The 20,311-nt window shown below is 45.1% G+C and overlaps 1 protein-coding gene across 1 annotated transcript in view; it reads right to left on the bottom strand.

The window, feature by feature from the left end:
- LOC144122146 (small G protein signaling modulator 1-like) overlaps positions 1 to 20,311 on the bottom strand; it is a 202,067-nt gene that overhangs the window by 168,406 nt on the left and 13,350 nt on the right. Inside the window, 3 exon segments of the mRNA XM_077655710.1 lie at positions 5,384 to 5,451; positions 10,531 to 10,662; positions 13,339 to 13,519. Coding sequence (XP_077511836.1) covers positions 5,384 to 5,451; positions 10,531 to 10,662; positions 13,339 to 13,519 — 381 coding nt within the window.

The raw sequence follows: 20,311 nt of genomic DNA, 5'->3' as shown, positions 1-20,311 counted from the left end.
CACTTTTGCGCCACGTGTTTTTTTTTTTGTCCATTGCATTTTCCGTCATGCACTCGTGTGCACTGTGGTGATGGGCAAAAGCTGTTTTGTTCCCCGCTGCTCTACGGGATACAAGTCCTGCCGCGACAAGTTCTCTCTCTTCTCAACGCCAAAGGATGAAGAGCGACTACACGTGTGGCGACGCGCCATCCCAAGAAAGGATCTTCTACTGCAGGCGACAGACTACGTGTGTGAGCGGCATTTTGAGCCTCACCTTGTTTCAAAGACTTGGACTGCAGAGCACAATGGACACGTCCTGGTAAGCACGCCCCGTCGAGCTTTATTAGCAAAGGACGCCGTGCCCACGAGGTTTCCCGATTGCCCTGCTTATCTGTCTAAAACGCTGAAAAGCAGGAAGCGGCCAGCCGAGAGACAGCTTCTCGCCCCATCGAAAAAGAAAAACAGCCCATCGTGTGTCAGCTCCAGTTGCGACAATTCCGACGAGGTGCAGGATCTTTGCATGCCATGAGTACCAGTGCGCGGTGATGGCTGCACGAACGCAACCGAAGTTCAAGAGGAAGCCGGGCCTTGTGCGGCAGTGGCACCTTTATCTTTTGATATGTTGTTCGACGACCCGTCACTCGTATGCCTGCCCTCCAAATCGTGGGGATATCATCGTATTGAAATGGGTGAGGCAAAGAGCATCGTCTTCCTAGAGTTGACGCGAACTAGGACCCCTCAGAACCGCTCTTCCAAGTCAGCACTTGCGGTTTCTGTGCGAAGCACATCGGAAGCATGTCCTCCAGAGAGTATTGGTGCCGGTGGTTTGTTCACCGCTCCGCGGCTTGTTGACATTGACGAGACCATGGAGGTCCGCACAGTGCTGATGGGGAGGTCTGTTTCCATTGAAAAGCTCCAACATTCAAACAGTTTGGCAACAGTTGGGGACGTGAAATCCTTCCTACAGTACGTGCAAGATATCAAACTTTGCGCTGGTGGACCTTGTGGATCCACCAAACACAGGCACTGAAGAAAAAGTGCAGCTCAAATCCAGGTGGTATTCACTTTTCGCGTTACCAGCAAAGCAGTGAAAGACTTGCTGCACTGTGGCGGGCAAATTATGCCCTGAAGAGATCGAAAAACCGCCTTCTTCACCGCTTTAAGGATCTTTCGTTGCAGCTTAAGGAAGCCCGTGAATGTTTGCAAAAGATTTCTGAGGAAGAGCTAGAGACCAAGCTTTGCAAGCTTGAGCTTCCAAGTGTGCAGCTAACTGCAATCAAGGAATGCTTAGCTGCAGCAAGGCTCGCCAACAAGAAAAATCGTTCCTACACTGAAGATTGGCTCCTGATGTGCCTCTTGTTACATATACGAAGCCCATCAGCGTACACATTCCTACGTGAAAACAATGTGCTCCCTCTTCCATGTGTGACAACAGTGCGGAAATATCTTAGCATGATCAGGGTGAAATGTGGCTTTGATAGCAGATTTTTTGCTGCATTTAAATGAAAGATGGCTACCAAAGACGAATACCAGCGTCACGGTATCTTGGTCTTTGATGAAATGTGTGTGAGAAAGGAAATGCGTGTGCATTCGAAATCAATGACCTATGTAGGGTTCAGTGACTTTGGTGATGGTGCAGGGACCAGTGATGACCTCGCTGACCACGGACTCGTGTTTGCATTCCGTGCGTTCGGAGACCAGTATTCTCAGCCCATTGCGGTGTTTGCCAGCAAAGGACCGACAAAAGGAACAATGCTTGCACAGCTTGTTTTGAAAGCTGTTTTTATGCTGGAGGAGGCTGGCGCTTTAGTTGATGCAGTGGTGTGTGACGGAGCAGCCACCAACCGGTATATGTGGAAAGAGTTTGGAATAAGTGGCAGCCTAAACTGCACCAAAAGCTCCTTCACACACCCTGTTGATGACAAGCGCAGCATTTTTGTTTTTTCAGATGCTCCGCACCTTATGAAGTGTGTGCGGAACCGTTTGCATGCTCAAAAGGTTTTGAACTTTCATGGTGGTCGTGTCCAGTGGGCACACTATGATAAGCTGTTTGTTGAGGACAAAAAGCAGCCTGGACACTTGCGTGTTTGCCACAAACTTACATATGCTCATCTCAATTCATCAAACACTGAGAAAATGCGAGTAAAGCTAGCTACCCAGCTGTTCAGTCAAAGTGTGGCTAGTGGGTTGGAGTTTTACTCGCACAGAAAGACAATTGGACTGGAGAATGTTAAAGCAACTGTCGAATTCACTTTGAAATTTAATGATCTGTTCGATGCTCTTAACCGGAATTATCCTAAAGAAGAAATCACTGCAGGAAGCAAGGACTTGAGAGTTCTTGCCTCTTTCTTGTACTGGTTGAACAAATGGGAAGGAGAAGTGGTGGCTGGGAGGATATCCCGTACACATTTTTTGACCGGTCAGACTGCAGCAGGCCTGCGTGTCACAGTTCTTTCAGCTTTAGAGCTAACAAGGTATTTGCTGAAACACTGTGGCTTTAAGTATGTCTTGACTGGCAAATTTAACCAAGATATACTGGAGCGTTTTTTTGGGACCATCCGTCAAGCAGGAGGTCAGAATGACCATCCCTCCTTGCCCACTTTTCTTCAGTTGTACAATATGCTTTCAGTGTACACTGATTAAACCGCCAAAGTTCGGAAACTGCCAGGTAGAGCAAGCTCGAGAAGCACATGTGCTCACATTGGCTGATCTCAAGTTTGCATTTCAGGCAGACGAAAATCAAGAGACTCGTCTTCAGCAGTTGAAATGCAAAATGGATGGTTTGGTTGCCGCTGAGGTTGAGTGTGATGAGGCTTTTCACGAGATCTACTCAGAGCCAGAGGCAGTTGACTGCATTGTCTATTACTTGGCTGGTTTTATGTGCAGAAAAATTCTCAAGTATTCAACTTGCTCAGTGTGCTGACAGAGCCTCATAGAAGAGAGTGAGATTCATGCTCAGCCTGAAAGCATACTCTTGAATTTTAAAACGAGAGGTGGCCTCCTACATCCAAAGATTCGAGTTTTTTCTTTGCTGCAGGTGGCTGAAAAAGAGTTTCAGCAACATGCCACACTCAGGAATGCATATGAGCTGACAGTAGAGGCTATGCTGGAAAAGCGTACCTTCTCGTTCCCATGCAGGGACCACAAAGAAGACATTATGGCAAATTTGTTGCACTATTATATAGCTATGAGGATGACGCAGGTCTGCAAACAAAGAAAGATAGACTACAAGACAAACATGCAGCATCTCAGGAAGCTTTCTAAGCTTGTCTAGGATGAACATCTTTGAGAGCTTGCAGAACTGTTTCCTCATGTGCTACCATGCTTATGACATGTGAAGTAATAAACGTTCCTTTTCTGTGTTCCCGGCAGTGTTGCGTGAAATTTCAAAAGCACGGCCTGCAAATGTTACTTGGCGTGTGTGTGCGCTCGCAGTGAACACGCAGCATCGGCGACGCAGGTATTAGAAAAAAGCGGCCCGGAGCTCACACAGGGTCGTAATTTTTGCGTTAATATGGAGCTGCAAACCAAGATACCTACAGGCCTCTGACGAATAATGCGAGAGGGAAAAATGTGTACGAAACAACGATCGCCTTCCTTTATTTAGCAGGAGCCCTTTAATCTGACATGCGCGGCTAGAGACAGCCTTGACATCCAAATCGCTTGCAGTTAGAAACCGCTTCCCAAGCATTTTGCATTCCGCAATAGCCGGATTGTTTTGCATTCGTAAGAAAGCTGAGCAATAGTAAACACGCATTCTCTACGGTGGATCACTAGTTGCGAAGCACATTTAGGTCTGGATAGGGCTACTAAGCTTAGATATTTAAAAGGATATACCTAACTTTGCTTCCCAAAAGCTCGCCAGAACCTCAGACTGGTACACAGGCATATATGGAATAATTTACAAGCGATTCTTTAACGCACGCGCATGTTTGAGGAGCCCCGCGCGCCGCGCCAGAGGCTGTGGTTGACCCCCCAATGATCCGCGCCATCTGCCAAGAGAGACGTAAACCACGACCAAAAAAATCGCCGGCGCGGCAGCCTCGTTTGGACACCTAGTCTATTCTTCCACCGTGGAGCTAGGCATTCACTATATCTGTTTTATGGCAAAGCGCATTCTATAAAGTAAGCAGTGCATGTATCTGTAAAAATATTTAGGAACCGTTTGATACAGCCAATGATTTGTAATATCTGTGTTCGTTATACCGAGGTTTGACTAATTGCTCATTAGCATATCCACCCAAGTGTAGCCACAAAAAAAAGCTCTACAGCTTTCACAGAAACATCGTAGTTGAACAATTTGTTGGTTCAGGGACAATTTTTTTTTTCGGAAGCACAGTGTTCAGCATACTATGCCTTATAGGCAGAAAAGGTGATTCTCCTCTTTCACAATCACCAAAAATGAAATGCACTAGTACCTTACTGTGAACATTGTCTAGCTTATGAATGTGCCTTCTGTGAGGGTTAGAGCCCTGCATGGGCTCTGGCTGGCCCAAAACCCCAGGACCAGACCAGCCATAGGCCAGGCTAGAAAATGCATTGCTTTGCCTCGCCTGGTTATGGATATTTAGCTATTATAGATATTTTCCACTATTTTTATATAATGATCTTCTACACACTAATTTCGCAATGACTGCTGAGGCATGATTGTTGAGGTTGACTGCTTGAGTCAAGTGCTTTCTCGTATTGTATGAAGGTTATATAGTATACAGGTTGGTTATATTCTGCGCATTTCTATCACCTGACTGATAGTGTGAATATGATGTACTAAAGTCTTAAGGTTGTCCTTACTCTATTAGCAATTACCTTACTAAATACCCTGTAGACAACAGACAGCAAGCTGATCGGTTTGTAAATTTTCAAGTCCTTGACGCCTTCTTTCTTATGAATTAAGATAATGTTAGCGTTCTTCTAAGATTCCAGTATAGTCGACATGATAAGGCACTGCGTATACAGGGAGGCTAGTTTCTCTAGCACAATCTCCCCAACGTCCTTCAAGAGATCTGCTGTTACCAGATCTTCACCAGCCGCTTTCCCCCTTTGCATTGCTCCTAAGGCTCCCCTTACTTCCACTTTCATTATTTGCGGGATGTACCAGTGCTATGCATTACTCCATCTCTCATAACGTCCTATTACATTGGCTCAGCTACAACTACAAGCAACACCCCCCTCAAACAGTACAGACATCAACTGCCCTGGTGCCTGCACACAGGGGTGGTCCCAAACAAGCCTGAGACTCCCATGTTGAGTGATGCCCCTGTTGCAGAGATGGTGTTAAATATGCTCGTACTGCCATGAAATTGAAGCCTGCCTCTAAATTACAGCACCAGACAATAGTATTTGGCACGGTCACACGCTACACCCAGCAAGCAAGTGGGAACAACGATGAGAGGGGTCCACTTACCAAGTAGGGAGGCCAGAATCTGTCCGGACACAGGGTCAGCCACGAGTGCATCCTTCTCGTAGTACTTGCTGCAACACACCAATGAACTACGGCTCAGGGATCCTATGCTCAAAGCATGCCAGCCACGCAAGACAAGACAAATGTACACAGTAGTTGTGAAACACGAAACAACTATGAGCCCAAAGCCTGCATCCTTGTGGGACCTACATTTAATGCAATAGCATTAAGGTTGTTGTCTCAAAAATTTCTGGTTTCTCTGTAATGAAATTCCGTAATTGGTCAAAAGGGTCGCTCCGTCATCAGCCCCACCAAATTTGAAAATCTGAGGACTACAATGTTCCTGTACCTTCCATTTGGTTATCGCATGTGATTATACTAACGCGACACACTAATCCACCTTAACTCACCCACTAAGCCCCACTAATCTCCCTTAATCCAGGAAGCCGTTTCAACAAAATCTAATGAATCATTTGCCGCGTTGCTGTAATTTTATGCTTGTGTTTGTATCAAATTATGCTGCAATGTATTTTCTGTTAATATTTTTCTTCTTTTCCTGCCACTATGCCGTATGGTTATGTTGTAACTCTCCCCCCCCCCCCTTAATGCGAAACAGGCACTGTGGGTAATGAGATAAATAAATAATCCACCTAAATTCATAACTGAGCCTGCTTTAAAAATTTGGGCGGATCCTTTGGAATTTTTGGAGGTGGGACAATTTTGGAGGTGAGCTGTTGCATTTTCTTTTTTAAGAATGTCGTTAAGAAGGCCCTTTAGTTTTTTCGGGCACTCTCTCTTCGCTGCGCTCGTAAGCAGTGATGTCCAAGTTCCCCTGGAGCGAGTGGAGCAGCAAAACGAATGTTGGCAGAAGGTGTCCACAGGCTGTTGTTGTTTTGAGTGTTTTTTTACTCCACAAAGGTTTTTCATTCAACAGCTGTGAAAGTTGCTTCTGTGTGATCTGTGCAGGCAGAGTGTATGGCAAGGCATGCATTATGTCACACTGCAGATGCATTGTTAAAATACTGACTAATTAAGTTGTAAGATCTTTTTCAAGGGCACAAACTTAAAGCTGCCGAATGGGTGGCTGTCAAACCCCAAAGGTGAGCCCAGTCTTTAAAGAAGTATAAACACCTAACTTTTGGGTGCGTGTTTTCTTGTTTGTAATGATGTGTAAGGCATTACTATACATTGATTACCACCAGGTATTCTACTACGACCGCTAAAAAATTTATAATCGCATTTCTTTTCCGTACTGTTTCGATTTCGGTTTCAACAGCTGAATGAGGACTGTGACGTCGAAGTGTGGTTATACATCATGTGAGGCATGAAACGTCATTCCAGCTCTTGAGGAAGGCTGGCTTTAGCACTGTAGTGAATGACAATGATGAAGCAGCGATTATATGGACGTTTTTCCATGCCTCACGTGACACAGAAGCACTCTTTGACCTCACAGCCATCGTTCGGCTGTTGAAACCGAAAAAGCATGACAGAAAATTACGATAATTAATTATTTAGCGGTTGTAAGTGAATACAACGTGGCGATTCGTGCATAATATTGTCTTCTGCGTCACTGTAAAGAAGAAAACCTGCCACCAAAATTAGGTGTCTATACTTCTTTAAAAATTTTCGAACTGGAATTGCAGTTTGGGATATTGAACATTAAGATATTTACATCAATCTAGCCACACTAAAGACAAGCGCATGATATATGCTGAAAGTAGCACAGCCACACAATTCATGTCAGGGTGCACCAAAGCACAGAGAAGCTTTTCTTTGGTATTGAGCCACAGTCAGGTTATACTATCTCTAGCGCACGTGTTATGCTGAGCAAATGTAAAATTTTTCACCTCAAAACGGCAGCTGTTCTTTCTGTGATGTTCTTACATCTAAAGAGACACAGATGACCTTCCATTCTTTGCCGCTATGCTGATTCTTGTTCGCTACCGAAAAACACATTACTGAGAAAAAACTGATTTAAAGTTGGCACATCCTAGCCCCGCCAGCTGATTCATCACACTGGTGATGTTAATAATGAAAAGGGTTTTGTAGAATGTACCTAAGCCATTGCTGTTAGCTTGTGCAAAGAGCCAATGGCAGTGATGCCTCCACTTCTTTTTTCACCTCTTCCAGCTTGTGCAGCCTTAGCTCTCAGTGAAAGCACGGTCTTTACCATTAGAACGCAGTAACCTTGAATACAGGATAACTCCAGTGTCCCTTTGAAACACTGATTCTTTTAGTACAAAAATGTACAAATTACACAAACTGCAGTTTAATTCCTTATTCAATTTGGATTTGGAAAGTATGCTCAAATAATGCATTCATTGTTCTTTACTGGAATAATAAGCCATCCTAGATGGAGGCTGTACACTCAAGCCCACTGTTTGTGTCAAACAATCAGAACATCGTCTTGAAAATCACAAGCAAGGTATAGCACTATTGTTCACGTTTATCGAATTCCCGTCCAGAGAAACATGCACCATATCGAACGGTGCGCCATGCCCCTGCAATGTAGCACTTCTCCTCACTCTTCACACGCACAGCCTGGTCAGCTGTGCTGCCCTGGGAGCACTGTGAACTGCGAGCACTGTGAACTGCGTAACAAGGCGAACGTGGGGGTGGCCTTCACTCAACTGCCACACCATAACGCTTTCATGCGGCGCAGCCGACATAACTAAAGCCTAGTGGCAGCCCTTGCCTGGCATGCTCCACTCACTTCCCTGCTAAAGTCACTACCAGCTGTGCCTTGATTTTAATTAGATTATTCTACGAGGGTTGTCCCGGGTAATGCAAAAGTTGGCACAACTTCCTTATTGCTTGACATACATCGTTCAAATTGTACATGTTTGTAGAATAACTCTTCTATAATAACTAGGGTATTTGTTTTTGGCAGGTATTTAAAGGATCTTTTTCACTGCATGTAGCTAAGAAGAAGCCATGGGCTCATGGAGTTTTTGATGAAGCAAGGACGGCGGCTGTCCCACATCCACAGAAGGCGACTGAATGTTTACCATCCCGACACCACTGACAACAGCGATACACTAAAATGGATTAAGAACTTTAAACAGGGTATACCACCATTGGAGACAAACCATGCCTTGGGAGAACATCAACTGTAACCACTGACACAAATTGTGTGCGAGTAGGCAAACCGACACTGGCACAAATGCGTTGGTTGTGATGGAGACTACATTGAGTAGCATCTTTATATTGAGAAAGAGTTCCTCTACAAGCATGCAGAATTTGAATGAAGTATGTCAGTTAACAAAAGGTTATACCAACGTTATCATTATTATCGGCACGCCCGTCGAATTTACAGTGTACTACTGGTAACAAAATTAGACATCTTGTGACAGGAAGAGGCTCATTCCAAAGTGGCCACAGTGGCCTGATAGGCAGGCTTAGCGAGTGGTGCGCTGCCAGCCTGTCAACAGCCAGTAGCTGCTCGGAGCACAAAAAGAAAAGAGAGATCCCCTCCAGTTCACTGCCCTCTCCCACTTGCATTTCCCTTTCTCCACTTTGCCACCTGCCAACCCTAGCAGGGGGAGGCTCCACCCTCAGACAGGAGGGCTTTTTCGCTAGCGAGGCATCTAGTGCTAGCGCACCAAAAAATGATATCACAGGCCGGGGCCACTCTCCACCCATGAATGCTCCCACCAGGAGAGTGGAAGGGAGCCACAGACCGCCATCCACACACCCTACCTGCTTCGCCCATGAGCACAGTGCAGTTTCGGTGAGATAATGAGAGCCCCTTGTGGCTGCTGTCGCACAAGCTGCATGACTTGGCGAGGCAGGATTTCACACGAGACCGGTAACGGACATCACTCCGAGCCGTGGGAAAAAATTATTTGTAAATCACTGGCTTGCTTTCAAGAACTTGCACACGGCATCAACGCTGAATAGCCTTACCCTATAAGTCCCCCAGCTTGCCTTAGCACTTTTTAGAAATTCACTCATCATTTCATGTTCCTGGTCGCCATGAGTGCTGGTTGTAAGCATTACTTCTGAAGAAACCACCTTTTACTTTGACTGAAACAAAGTTGGTAAAAATGTCTCACCTGTGTGCTACGAGGCTGCATGGTTTCAAAACCATGTGTGCACACGTCTAAAGACACTAACCACCTAAACTGAGAGCTTCAGGCAGTCTGGTAACCATCTGGAAGTGTTAGATCCAAAAGGTAGAAGATCAGCCCAAGGGGGCACAAGGAAGAGCAACCCAAAATAGGTTGGTTGGCTGTAACGTGCATAGAGTCTCTCACAACATGAAGAAAATAACAAGTGAATTTTATGTGAACACTGGCTTTCTTTAAAAGCTTTCCAACAATAAAGTTGGCACAAGGAAGAACAAAGCTGGCACAAGGAAGAGCAAACCAAAATAGGTTGGTTAGCTGTAACGTGCATAGAGTCTCTCACAACATGAAGAAAATAACAAGTGAATTTTATGTGAACAATGGCTTTGTTTAAAAGCTTTCCAAGCTCATGACTTGCCAGTAAAAAAGGCAATAAAATGTGTTGCAGCATGAAACGCACCATACAATGTACGTTTCCTGAGATGATGGCATTCCCTAAATAATCCCGCTCACTTGCAGCAAGGCTTACTACAGTGTGCTGCCTTCAGTGTGCAAGACCAAGACAGCAGGCCACTCATCTCGTTCACGCCTGTGGGTTGCCCTTTCTGGAACCCTGCAAAGCTCACAACTGTTACCTCCTTCAGCAACACAGCAAGCCGGCAACTGCCGCAAATGCCGCAAAGCTGGAATGAGAGTGGCTTCCTTAAGTAGCCACCAATGCAGATGGAGGCAACTGTACCAGCACAGCCCTGATGGCCATGATGCAGAAAGAATTCCATTTTGTACAGCCTTGCCTCCATCATGACAGTACCACAAGCATGTCAAACCTTTCTCACATTTATGCTGAAAACTTTGTTGATTTGAAAAAAAGGCCAGATGCAAAGAAAACGGCTCACCGAATGTGCAAATCTGCTCTATCCCCATTATGTCTATGCAGAGACCATTCCAAAAGTCACCATTCATCCCGTCTGTGCCCCTTCGCCCATGTCCTTGTCAATTCGTGCCAATTCTGTCGAAGTAACAGGTCCATCTATTCTTTACCTCCTCTATCAATGCATCGGAATGTCACAGAGCGCAACTGACCTGCAGTTGTGCACCAGGTGGTCGACGATAGCGGCCAGCTGCTTCTCAAAGAGTGCCAGTCGGATCCACAGGTAGCGCCCACTCGCCACCCACAGCGACCGGCGGCTTGACTGGCTGCGCAGGCGGCTGTCCCTGCATAGACAACAAAAAAATTGGCCCCCTGTATACCTGGCTAAACAAAATGTGACACACGTCTGCGCCAACCCAACTGCCCTTGTTTAGGGGCGACCAATTAAATTGATGCGGAGGAAATGCAACACCATTCGCTTGAGCGTCTACTGCCACAAGTCATTGCTTCTTTTCAACAGTTTATGCCACCCATCCATTCTGATTCATCGTCATCTTTGCAGAGTCATTCTTCCGGCCTCTCCGTCCGCTTCCATACAAGTGGAGAGGGAGTTTCTTTCTCCACCAGCTGCCACGGTTGGCAGGTGGAGGCTTCACCTGCCCATAACAGCTTTTGCACCAGTGACTCATCTGACTAGTGCACCTGCACTGTCACAGTGCAAGTGCTACACACTGCTACAGCAGCAAGCACAACAGCAAAGGGCCGTACCCACTTCGGTTGGGTGCCAAAATGCTGCCGGTGAACTGAGCCCAGTCACACAGTGTGCCCCTATCAGCCCAGCTAGAATCACCACAACAGGTGGCACCAACAGCACTGTCATTTCCTCCTTCCAACTGCAACGAGGTGCACCTCATACCACAAGTGCCCACCCCTGCACTGCTGACAACATGGAGACCGCATGGGGAGAGGGAGCCTTGAAATCCAGAAGCAGGACATAAATAGTGGATTGGGACAGTTGGCGCCAAAATCTCATTACAGGGGAGCTCATCCTTGTCTGTTGTCCCTCTGTCCATGTTGAATTTCAGCCCCCTCATAACGACATTTCAGCTTTGAGACAACCAAAGGACTGAGAACAAAACGCATAGCACAGCTAAGAGGGGTTCCGCTTGCAGATGCTGGCCCACGTCAGCCCCAGAAATGGACAATGATGCAACAAGGAATCTGATCTTGTCCAAAAGCTCCATGCACCATGAAATACTCACTGAAATGAGGCAGTAAGTATTCACTGGCATTCACCCCAGTGCAGCCATACAGCTACAAAGGAAAGCTATACAGCTTCCACAGAATTTTCAGAGACTGAAAAAAAATTCGTCCTGGTCCGGGGTTTCAACACGAGATCATCACCTCACTAGGGCAGTCACTCTACCAAGTGAGCTAACGGGACAGCTAGCCAATAGTAGGGCGAGTGAATTCATCAAAGTTTTTACAAAATCCCCGTGGGTAACTATTCACTAGTCTCCACCCCAAAGTGCAGCCTTATTACAAACCTACTCTCACTCAGAGGATTCAACGAGTCAAGAACCACGACAAAGGTAAAATTCACAGGGGCACCCAAGTGTTACTGAAGTGAGAATAAAAAAACACTCACAGGACGGCTACAACTTTGTAATGCGAGATTCAGCGACAGCTGTTTAGGCGTTTAGTTTAGTTTAGTTTAGGTGTTTAGTCAAGTGAGCACTGTTGTAGTGGTCACGTGATGCACCCCTGCACTGGCAGGAAACTGTTCCAAACAGAGCCACCCGTAGGCTTATGCGACCGAAGTTGACCGTGATATAAGGTTACGCCGACAGCGACGAGAAAGCCAGGGACGGGCACCTAACAGCTATCGCTGTAAAACAGGGCACGCACACACAGCCACAGGTGTGCACACTCGTCTTGTTCTCCAGAGTGAAGCTTGCCAAGCAACTTTGCAGAGCTCACAGAAGGAACTCAAGAGAAAGCACACTGCAGTCACCAAACATTCAGGACATTCCAAGCACAAAATAAGCGTCTAAGGAACTGAAGGTAACCACCGAAAGAGACTTCCATGCGAGTCATGACGAGACTGCCAAACCACTCCAGAGCCTCGCAACCCTTTAAACCAAGAATCATTGTCATCGGATAGTCTTGCTCCCACTTGCCCCACCTCCCTGCCCCTCTTCCCATTCACCGGTACATTTGAATCGATAAAATACAGAATTGTAAATTTAAAATAACCCCACTTTTAAACTCGGTTGCAGAAAGGCATTGGGAACAAGTACATAGACTGTTTGGTCCTGATATAGCATATAGTGTGTTCTCCACCAAGACTGAAAAAACTTCACAACCTTGCAACCATAGTAGTCATAGTTCTATTAAAATAATGATTTTAATACAACTGAAAGCACCCAGTGATAGTGTATTAATGCAGCACTATTTAAAAGTATAAAAAAATGTGAGCCAATTAAATCCAAGAAATTTAGAAGTAAAGTTAATGCCAAAACCAAATGGGTACAAAATATGCTTTATGTACAGCATTTGTTGAGATTTGGGGCAACACTAGAAATGTATAAAACAGTGTTAATAATCTTGCATCAAAGAACGAAGAACGAGAGACGAGACAAAAAAAAAATGGCTATCAAGGGCATACCTTACACAAGCAGCTTGCTTGTAAACGTATTTAATGACCAGTTTTTTAGATGCTGGAGCTTCTAATCCTGACACTTCATCTAAAAGCAATTACAAAGCAAATGTGAAGTCAACATTTCAAGAAAAGTTTTGGGCTCCAACTAGAGCAGGAGAAATAGCCCTTGATGCAGCTGTTAAAAAAAAATAAGGCTTCAGGGTTAATAATCTAAGGGATCAATCAATAAAATCAGTAGCAGATTCATCACAAGCATGTAATCTTAATCCTTTCAACTGGCATGTTCCCTAGTGTGCTAGAAACTAGAAAACTGTCCGGAGTTTTAGCCTGCCAGTTAACTGCGAAGAAAGATGCTCACGTTGCAGAGGAGTCGGAGGTGACTGCGGCGGCAGCCTCCATCTGGGCCACTGCACGGGCAATGGCTGCGGCCGGCTCAAAGTGCTTGGCCATCTTGTGCAGCAGCGCAGTGGTGGAGTTGGTCTTGAAGAGGCCCAGGGCGCGGCGCTTGAGGCCATGTGAGAGGCACGCATCTACCGCCGCTGCATGTGCCGTGGACTCAGGTGACTAAGGTGCCAGTAGGCAAAGCAACAATCAAACTACACAGAAATGATTTTGAACACCAGAAAAGATGTCACCTGTCTTGTCAAAGGACAACAGGCCCCAGTTATGTGTCTGTGGCACTTTCAGCATGCTTGTCCAAGGTTTGTAAGCAACAGGCCAACAAAATAAATAAGATGTAACTAGAGGGGCCACTTAAACTCCATCTTAGGTGTATAATGTGACAGTGTCAATGGGTTAATGTCCATATATGTGGTATTTGTCTCATACACTCCTGGAGCAGTAGTGCAGCAGTTAAATGATGCAACACTTTCCTGCGATGGCAGGTGCTGCCACCGGTGTGGGGCTTGTGCGACCCAGGTTGCTCTTCCCGAGCAACTTCTCACGGCCAATCACTGACAGAACTGCCACCTGCCAACAGTGGGCAGTTTGCTCACAATCTGGTGGACAAGGTGTGATGACGTCGAAAGGTCACGTGACCTAGGTAACACCTAAGTGCTAGCCTTCCAATCCTACCAACAAAGGAACATTAGGGAACTTCCTTTGTTGAGTTAGTGACCCCTGCCCTGCCTGTGGAGCACACACGTAGGGACGCCGTAGTCATAATGTGCAGCTGTGGGCTACCCAGCAAAGCAACAATTGTGTGTGAGCTCCAGCTGCACATGTGCAAGACATGCTTCTGGTTGGTAGCGCCCAATCTCAGCACTGGGCGAGCGAAACGCATCTTCGTGTGATCTCTTTATTTTGAATTTTCTAAGTGGAATAACTTTCAATTGCATGCTCAGATTTCGATCTTTTTTTTTGCACTAGTCTTTGAAACGCACAAGGAGTTGATTTAATCAGACTAACCAGCACTGTGGAAAGCAACACGGTGCCCTTTTAATGCGACAGTGACATGTGCTTTCTTAGGTGTCCATGGCGATAGCAACTCACTATGTTTGCCACATATGCTCATCAGAAAAAAGGATGAAAAATCTTTCAAGCAAACCCGATTAATAAATCCACCTTGTCTGAATGCTGACAGTGTGACAGCAGTGCAGGTACCCAGCCCTCAGCCAAGTGAAGAGGCAAACGCTCTTCGCCTTTGCCAAAATCAGAACTGCAACCCCCGGTTGACCAGCTTTCACCTGCTCCATAATACAAGCATACACTTGCATCCAGACGTATACGGGCCTTTCTGCATTAGCATTCTTCTTGCATCAGAACATATTTATAATTGCAAAATGAAGAAATTAAGAACTACCTGAAGTTTCTTTCATCGCTTACTGCAAAAATGCACATTTGCCACACCTGAAAATGCATTATCTTCCACTCTGCAATTCAAGGGCTTCACGATTCAACTACCACATTTAATAAAAACTAGGAGGCCTTAAGGTAACGGAGTGGACTCCAGGAAAAGGCAAGCGCAGCAGGGGACGGCAGAAGGTTAGATGTGCGGATGAAATTAAGGAGTTTGTGGGGATAGGGTGGCCGCAGCTGGCAATGAACAGGGTTAATTGGAGAGATACCGGAGAGGCCTTTGCCCTGCAGTGGGCGTAGTCGGGCTGATGATGAGGAGACCTTCTTAACCATATGCTTAAAGAAGAAGTGCAATTTATTTTAGAATGCCTGCTGTGGTGTCTCTAATGAGTGTCTAATGTTGTTCTAGTGATTTTTCCACCGAAACCACAGTTGGAACTGGTTCCATTGCCCTTATATGGTATGCACGTGTCATCACCTTCTAGAATGTTTCAGTATTTTATGTTAGATTATCACATGGGATTACACTAATCCACCTTATTCCATTTTCTGAGGGAAGTCTACTAATTTGGAACTGCCCTATTATTGGTCCACTGGTGGTCCCGTGGTGTTGGTAATGTCACGAGCCTCTAGACCGACCAGGAAATTTCGTGACACAGAAGCCCAAAAATTTTTGCGAGACGACAACCTAAGTGCTATGGCATTAAAGTCATTCTTACCAACTGTGACTAAAGAGAGGTCGCAGTTACAGAACCACTTGCAGCTAAGCAGAGCACAATCATGCCAGATTCACAATTTATCTTTTCTCACTGCCTTTCCGGCCAACTGAGTGTGTACCTTTTTCATGTAACCTGCCAGCGTGGCCGATTGGGCTAGTTGGCATTGATGACGGCTCGAAATACAACACAGTGCAACTTTCAGACAGGGATGAAAAAAGACTGACACCACAGCGCTCACTTCAACTAGTTTTTATTGCAGAAAGAAACAATATATACAGGAAGAGTGAATGGGGGAATATGGGGAACAGCTGCTGAGTTCGCTACGTGGCACAAAATAACAATGGCAAAATGAAAAGGCACTAGACAACAAAGCTGCACCTGTGCACGAACGGAAATACAAGGAAGGAGCAAAAGCATGAAATCGCTAAGCAGTAGAAGGAGCAAATGAAACATGAAAACAACTAGCATTATGTGACAAAACAACTAGCATTAGGTGACAACATTATAAAAACAAGATGCAATAAAAAAGCCAAAAGAGGTGCTAAAATGTTGGAAAAATGATGAAGGAAAATTAAAAACCTACAAGGCCAAAAGGGCAAAAAAAAGCTAAAAGGTAAAATCGGGGACCTAAAGCCTTTAAGACTTCAAAACTAAACTAGCATGACCGAATTACTCAAGTGACATCTGGCTCAAATGATCACGTTTTGTTACAGCAATCGAGGGAGTTATAACACCTGTGGGGACCTGCCCTGCAGCCCCCTGAGTTTGCTTTCCCGCGAGGCACCGTGCAGCGGCAGTCTCACCTCGAGGCTGAGCGCATTCCCTTGTCAGTTACATTAACTGGCAAGAGAGGGCGCCAGCATCGCTGCGCGGGAGACTGCCGAAGCCAGCGCGCGGGAGAGGGGGGCTTCGGCTGGGATCGTTGGCGCGAGCGGACGTGGCGCTCGCGGCTCCGCTCTTCGCCGGAGGGGCGAGGAAGCGACGGGGAGACAGGCTCCCGTACTCGTCCCGTCCGGCCTTCGGAGTATATAATCCCTTGCCCTAGCGCGGGCGAACATTCGCTCGGAACCTTGCTGGTGAGTCGGACGACCTCGATTCATTAGCGTACCTTGTTGATAGCTGGCGTTATTGTTGCCGTAGCAATAAATGCCTGTTTGTGTCAGCCAATGTGTCATTCCTTTGTTCCCTCAGAGCAAGGCCCGCCGTGGTTGGCGTGCGCTCGGTAGCGTACGCGATCACAGGGTGGGGTCCGGGGGGCTTTGAACCGTGTCAGCCGCAATTGAGTGGGGAGAACGTATTTATCTCCCCATTCAACCCCACACACCGTCGCTTCAAAATATGGGCAGCTTCTATGATTTCACAAGTGATTTGATGTGGATTTCTAGCAAGAACAGTGCACTCATGAAGCAAAGGCTCACAGGAATGGGAGGGACACTTTAAGCACTGCACTCACAGGCTCGTCTTTGCAGTGCTGGAAACATTATTTAAGCACTGCACTCACAGGCTCGTCTTTGCAGTGCTGGAAACATTATTAGAGTGTTCCATTAGCCTCTCATTAAGGCACCGCCCGGTTTGCTCTAAGTATGCCTTGCCACAGCTCAAAGAGATTTTGTACCCAACACCCACTTTGCATGCGGCAACGTGTCAACAGAGTGAGAAAGCTAGCTTGCACAGTCAAGCACCAGTCATCTACATGACCAGGGCATCTGCATCATGCTGATTACAAACTGATCTGTAAGTAACACAATGTAGATGGATGGAGACTTAGTCCCCCACAAATTAGATGGAGTGCGACGCGGACAATGCAGGCCGGGTACCAGGTGCAGACTACTTTATTCTCCTTGGCGCGTGGCTCCGCGCAGCTGGCGCCAGTGCGTGTTGCAAGCCAAGGCAACGCAGCGCTGATGGTGGCGATAGCGCCACTACAACTGTACCTGTGGATAGTCTTATTTGTGAGGAAATGCTTGAAGCAATATCATTTATACAGATTAAAAAGAGTAGCAGTCTCGGAACAAAACCTTGCAGCACTCCCAAAGTGGCCTGAAAAAAAAACTAATTTTTACCTCCAGTTACTACACATTGTATTCTGTCGCTCAGGTAGTCTCCAATTACTTTCATGACTTTGCTGTCCAAGTTAAGAGTTTTCATTCTATGTTTTGATAGTTCATGCGAGACGGAATCAAACGCATGGTGATATTCGAGAAAAATTGCCCCAGTGTGCAACCTTTCTCCATCATTATCCGCTAGTTTATGAAAAAGTTCAACCAGCTGAGTGGTGCAGGAAATGCATTTGCATAAACTATGCTGGTAAGGAGAGAAAAAACTGCTTCCTTCTAATTATACTGCTCGAGCATGTGACAATTTACAACAAATGAAACAATGAGAGTGGCCTATAGCTACTTACAGAGGATTTGGAGCTGCTCTTAAAAGCTGGTACTACATAGGCTTTTTTCTAACCTTTAGGGAGTATGCCGCTTTCGAGTGTTTTGCAGAAAATTATTTGAAAGTATTGAGATGCAGTGAAAGAACAGGCTTATCGTATCCTAGGAAAAGTTTCATCCGGACCATTTGCTCTGTATTCATTAATGGAGTTAAGACACTTCTTGATACCCTCAAGTGTGATTGAAGGCATTATTTTATTTTCTGCGCACTGCAAGTAGTATCCATTCTTTTCTTTTTCTTGAAGTACCAATTTAACTCCTTCATCACTACACCACTATGCATCAATTGCCAGTGATTTCAGTGCTACCGGGGTTGCCGAGGACTTGTTGCACCATATGCAAGCTGTTTGGACACTCCAGCTTTATTTTTATTGCATAGCTTGTATTTTCCCACAAGGCAGCAATTTTCAAAACGCCCTTGAAGCTGAGCATACGGTGTAGTGCGCTCACAGCCGGGCATCAGCTGAAACTGCAAGGACAGCACGCGCTCGAAAAAATCCCGCTTTGAGCAATTCTGCCGCATCTACAGCAGATTTTTTTCGATGCATCAAGCAGCAATGGCTCTAACAATAAAATTGCATAGTCAGACTTCGGTTATGACGAAGAAACTGTGCAACATCCGCATAACACGTCGGAGCCTGTCTGCCTGGAAAATTGGTTTTTTGCTCCTTATCCCTTGATTCAATCGAGCTGGTTTACACATCCCACTGATGTCATGAAATTTCTGGCTTCTGTAGTGTCTCGATATCATACAGGCAAGATTTATTTCGATCTTCCCCCAAAAAAATAGAGTTCAGATGCAGTAGAAATTGCAGCCTCCAAACTAGGATTGAAGCTCCGCAGTAGCCAGAAGCTCTTTGCGAAAGCTGTGGATGTCTTCTGACTGGTCTTTAATCATCTTCCAAAATAGTTTCTTGTAAAACCAAAGCATTCTGCAACATTATCAAGCATTTTATAACCTTTTTATTTTCATGCGATTAGACCATCACAAAATGTTATGGTGGATATACTTTTTTTGTGTTTCCGTAATTTTTTCACGGCTTCTTCAAAAGCATTCTTAGCTTAAACTGATACTGCTGAAAAGTACATTTACCAAGCTATATTTTGCTATATTACATTTTGCTTAGAAAATTTTTTCCCCGGAGTGAAAAATTAGTATTACTACTATTACTAGCGGCTCTTAATAAAATAACAAAGGAAGAAAAATATGTTGCTAGCCACGGCACCTGCCATTAAAACCTGAACTGTGGCGTGAGGAAAAGGACAGGGAGGTGGCAAGAAAGGATAGTGTGCGGTAGGGCGGCAATGTACACTATTTACAAATAAAAACATACAAAATATGAAGGTCATTCTGGAAAAAACCTTTCTTCATGTAGTGTCATTTTTTTCTCCACCAGAAAAACTATCTTGAAAATAAAATTTTTTTCATACATTTCAACTTTTCTGTGCTTGCAAAATTTTTTTCAATAATCACACCAAGTACTAGTGTTGAAATAAATGGCTTCAAGGACTATAGACACCTAACTTTAGTTGTGTGCTTTCATCTTTCGAATGATGCAATATTCGCCTACAACCATTAAATAATTTACAAATGAATTTCTTCTCTCATGCTGTTTCGGTTTCATCAACCAGATAATTGCTGTGACATGTAGTTGACCTTTAGTTCATGTGAGGCGTGAAAAAAACCTGCAATATAAACTCTGATAGGTGGTTTTAACTGACAACACTTAAACGAGTCTGCTTCAAGAGCTGGAATGACAACAAATGACACATCAGCAGTTAGATTACCATTTTTTCCGTGCCTTACAAGACCGAAAGGTAAACTACACGTCACAGCCATCGTTCAGTTGACAAAACCGAGATAGAATGAAGAAGAAACTGATTTAGAAATTATTTACTGGTTGTACGCAAATATCACGCGGTGATCCAGATATAATAATGTCCAGGTATATTAATAGTATAAAAAAAAAGAAAGCACACAAGTGAAAAAATTGTGTGTGTAGTCCTTTCAGAAAGTGCATTCTGTTGCCATCATTTTCGTGCATTTTGGATTTTTCATACCTCAAATAGTTTCCAGAAAAAATTCTGTCCGAGACCTATCGAAAACACTCAATTTAATGACAATGAAAGAGTTAAAGTCATTATTAAAACAGTTAGCTTTGGCATTATTTTCAAATATCTGGATTCGATCATGAATAATACTTGGAATGCCTGTTCTCTCCTTGCGAGTCTTTCTTAGGTAGCTCCAAAATGCATTGGGATCAATGCTAATACATCTCCTTCAAAGCCATGACGTCACGAAGATGTGGTAGCGCTGATGTAAATAGTGACTTTCGTGTGGTAAGCAAAACGGGTTCTGCCCGGCCGTACCTAC

The sequence above is a fragment of the Amblyomma americanum genome, chromosome 2, assembly GCF_052857255.1.
Source record: "Amblyomma americanum isolate KBUSLIRL-KWMA chromosome 2, ASM5285725v1, whole genome shotgun sequence".
NCBI classification, from domain to species: domain Eukaryota; kingdom Metazoa; phylum Arthropoda; class Arachnida; order Ixodida; family Ixodidae; genus Amblyomma; species Amblyomma americanum.
This window is presented reverse-complemented; position numbering and strand designations above follow the sequence as displayed.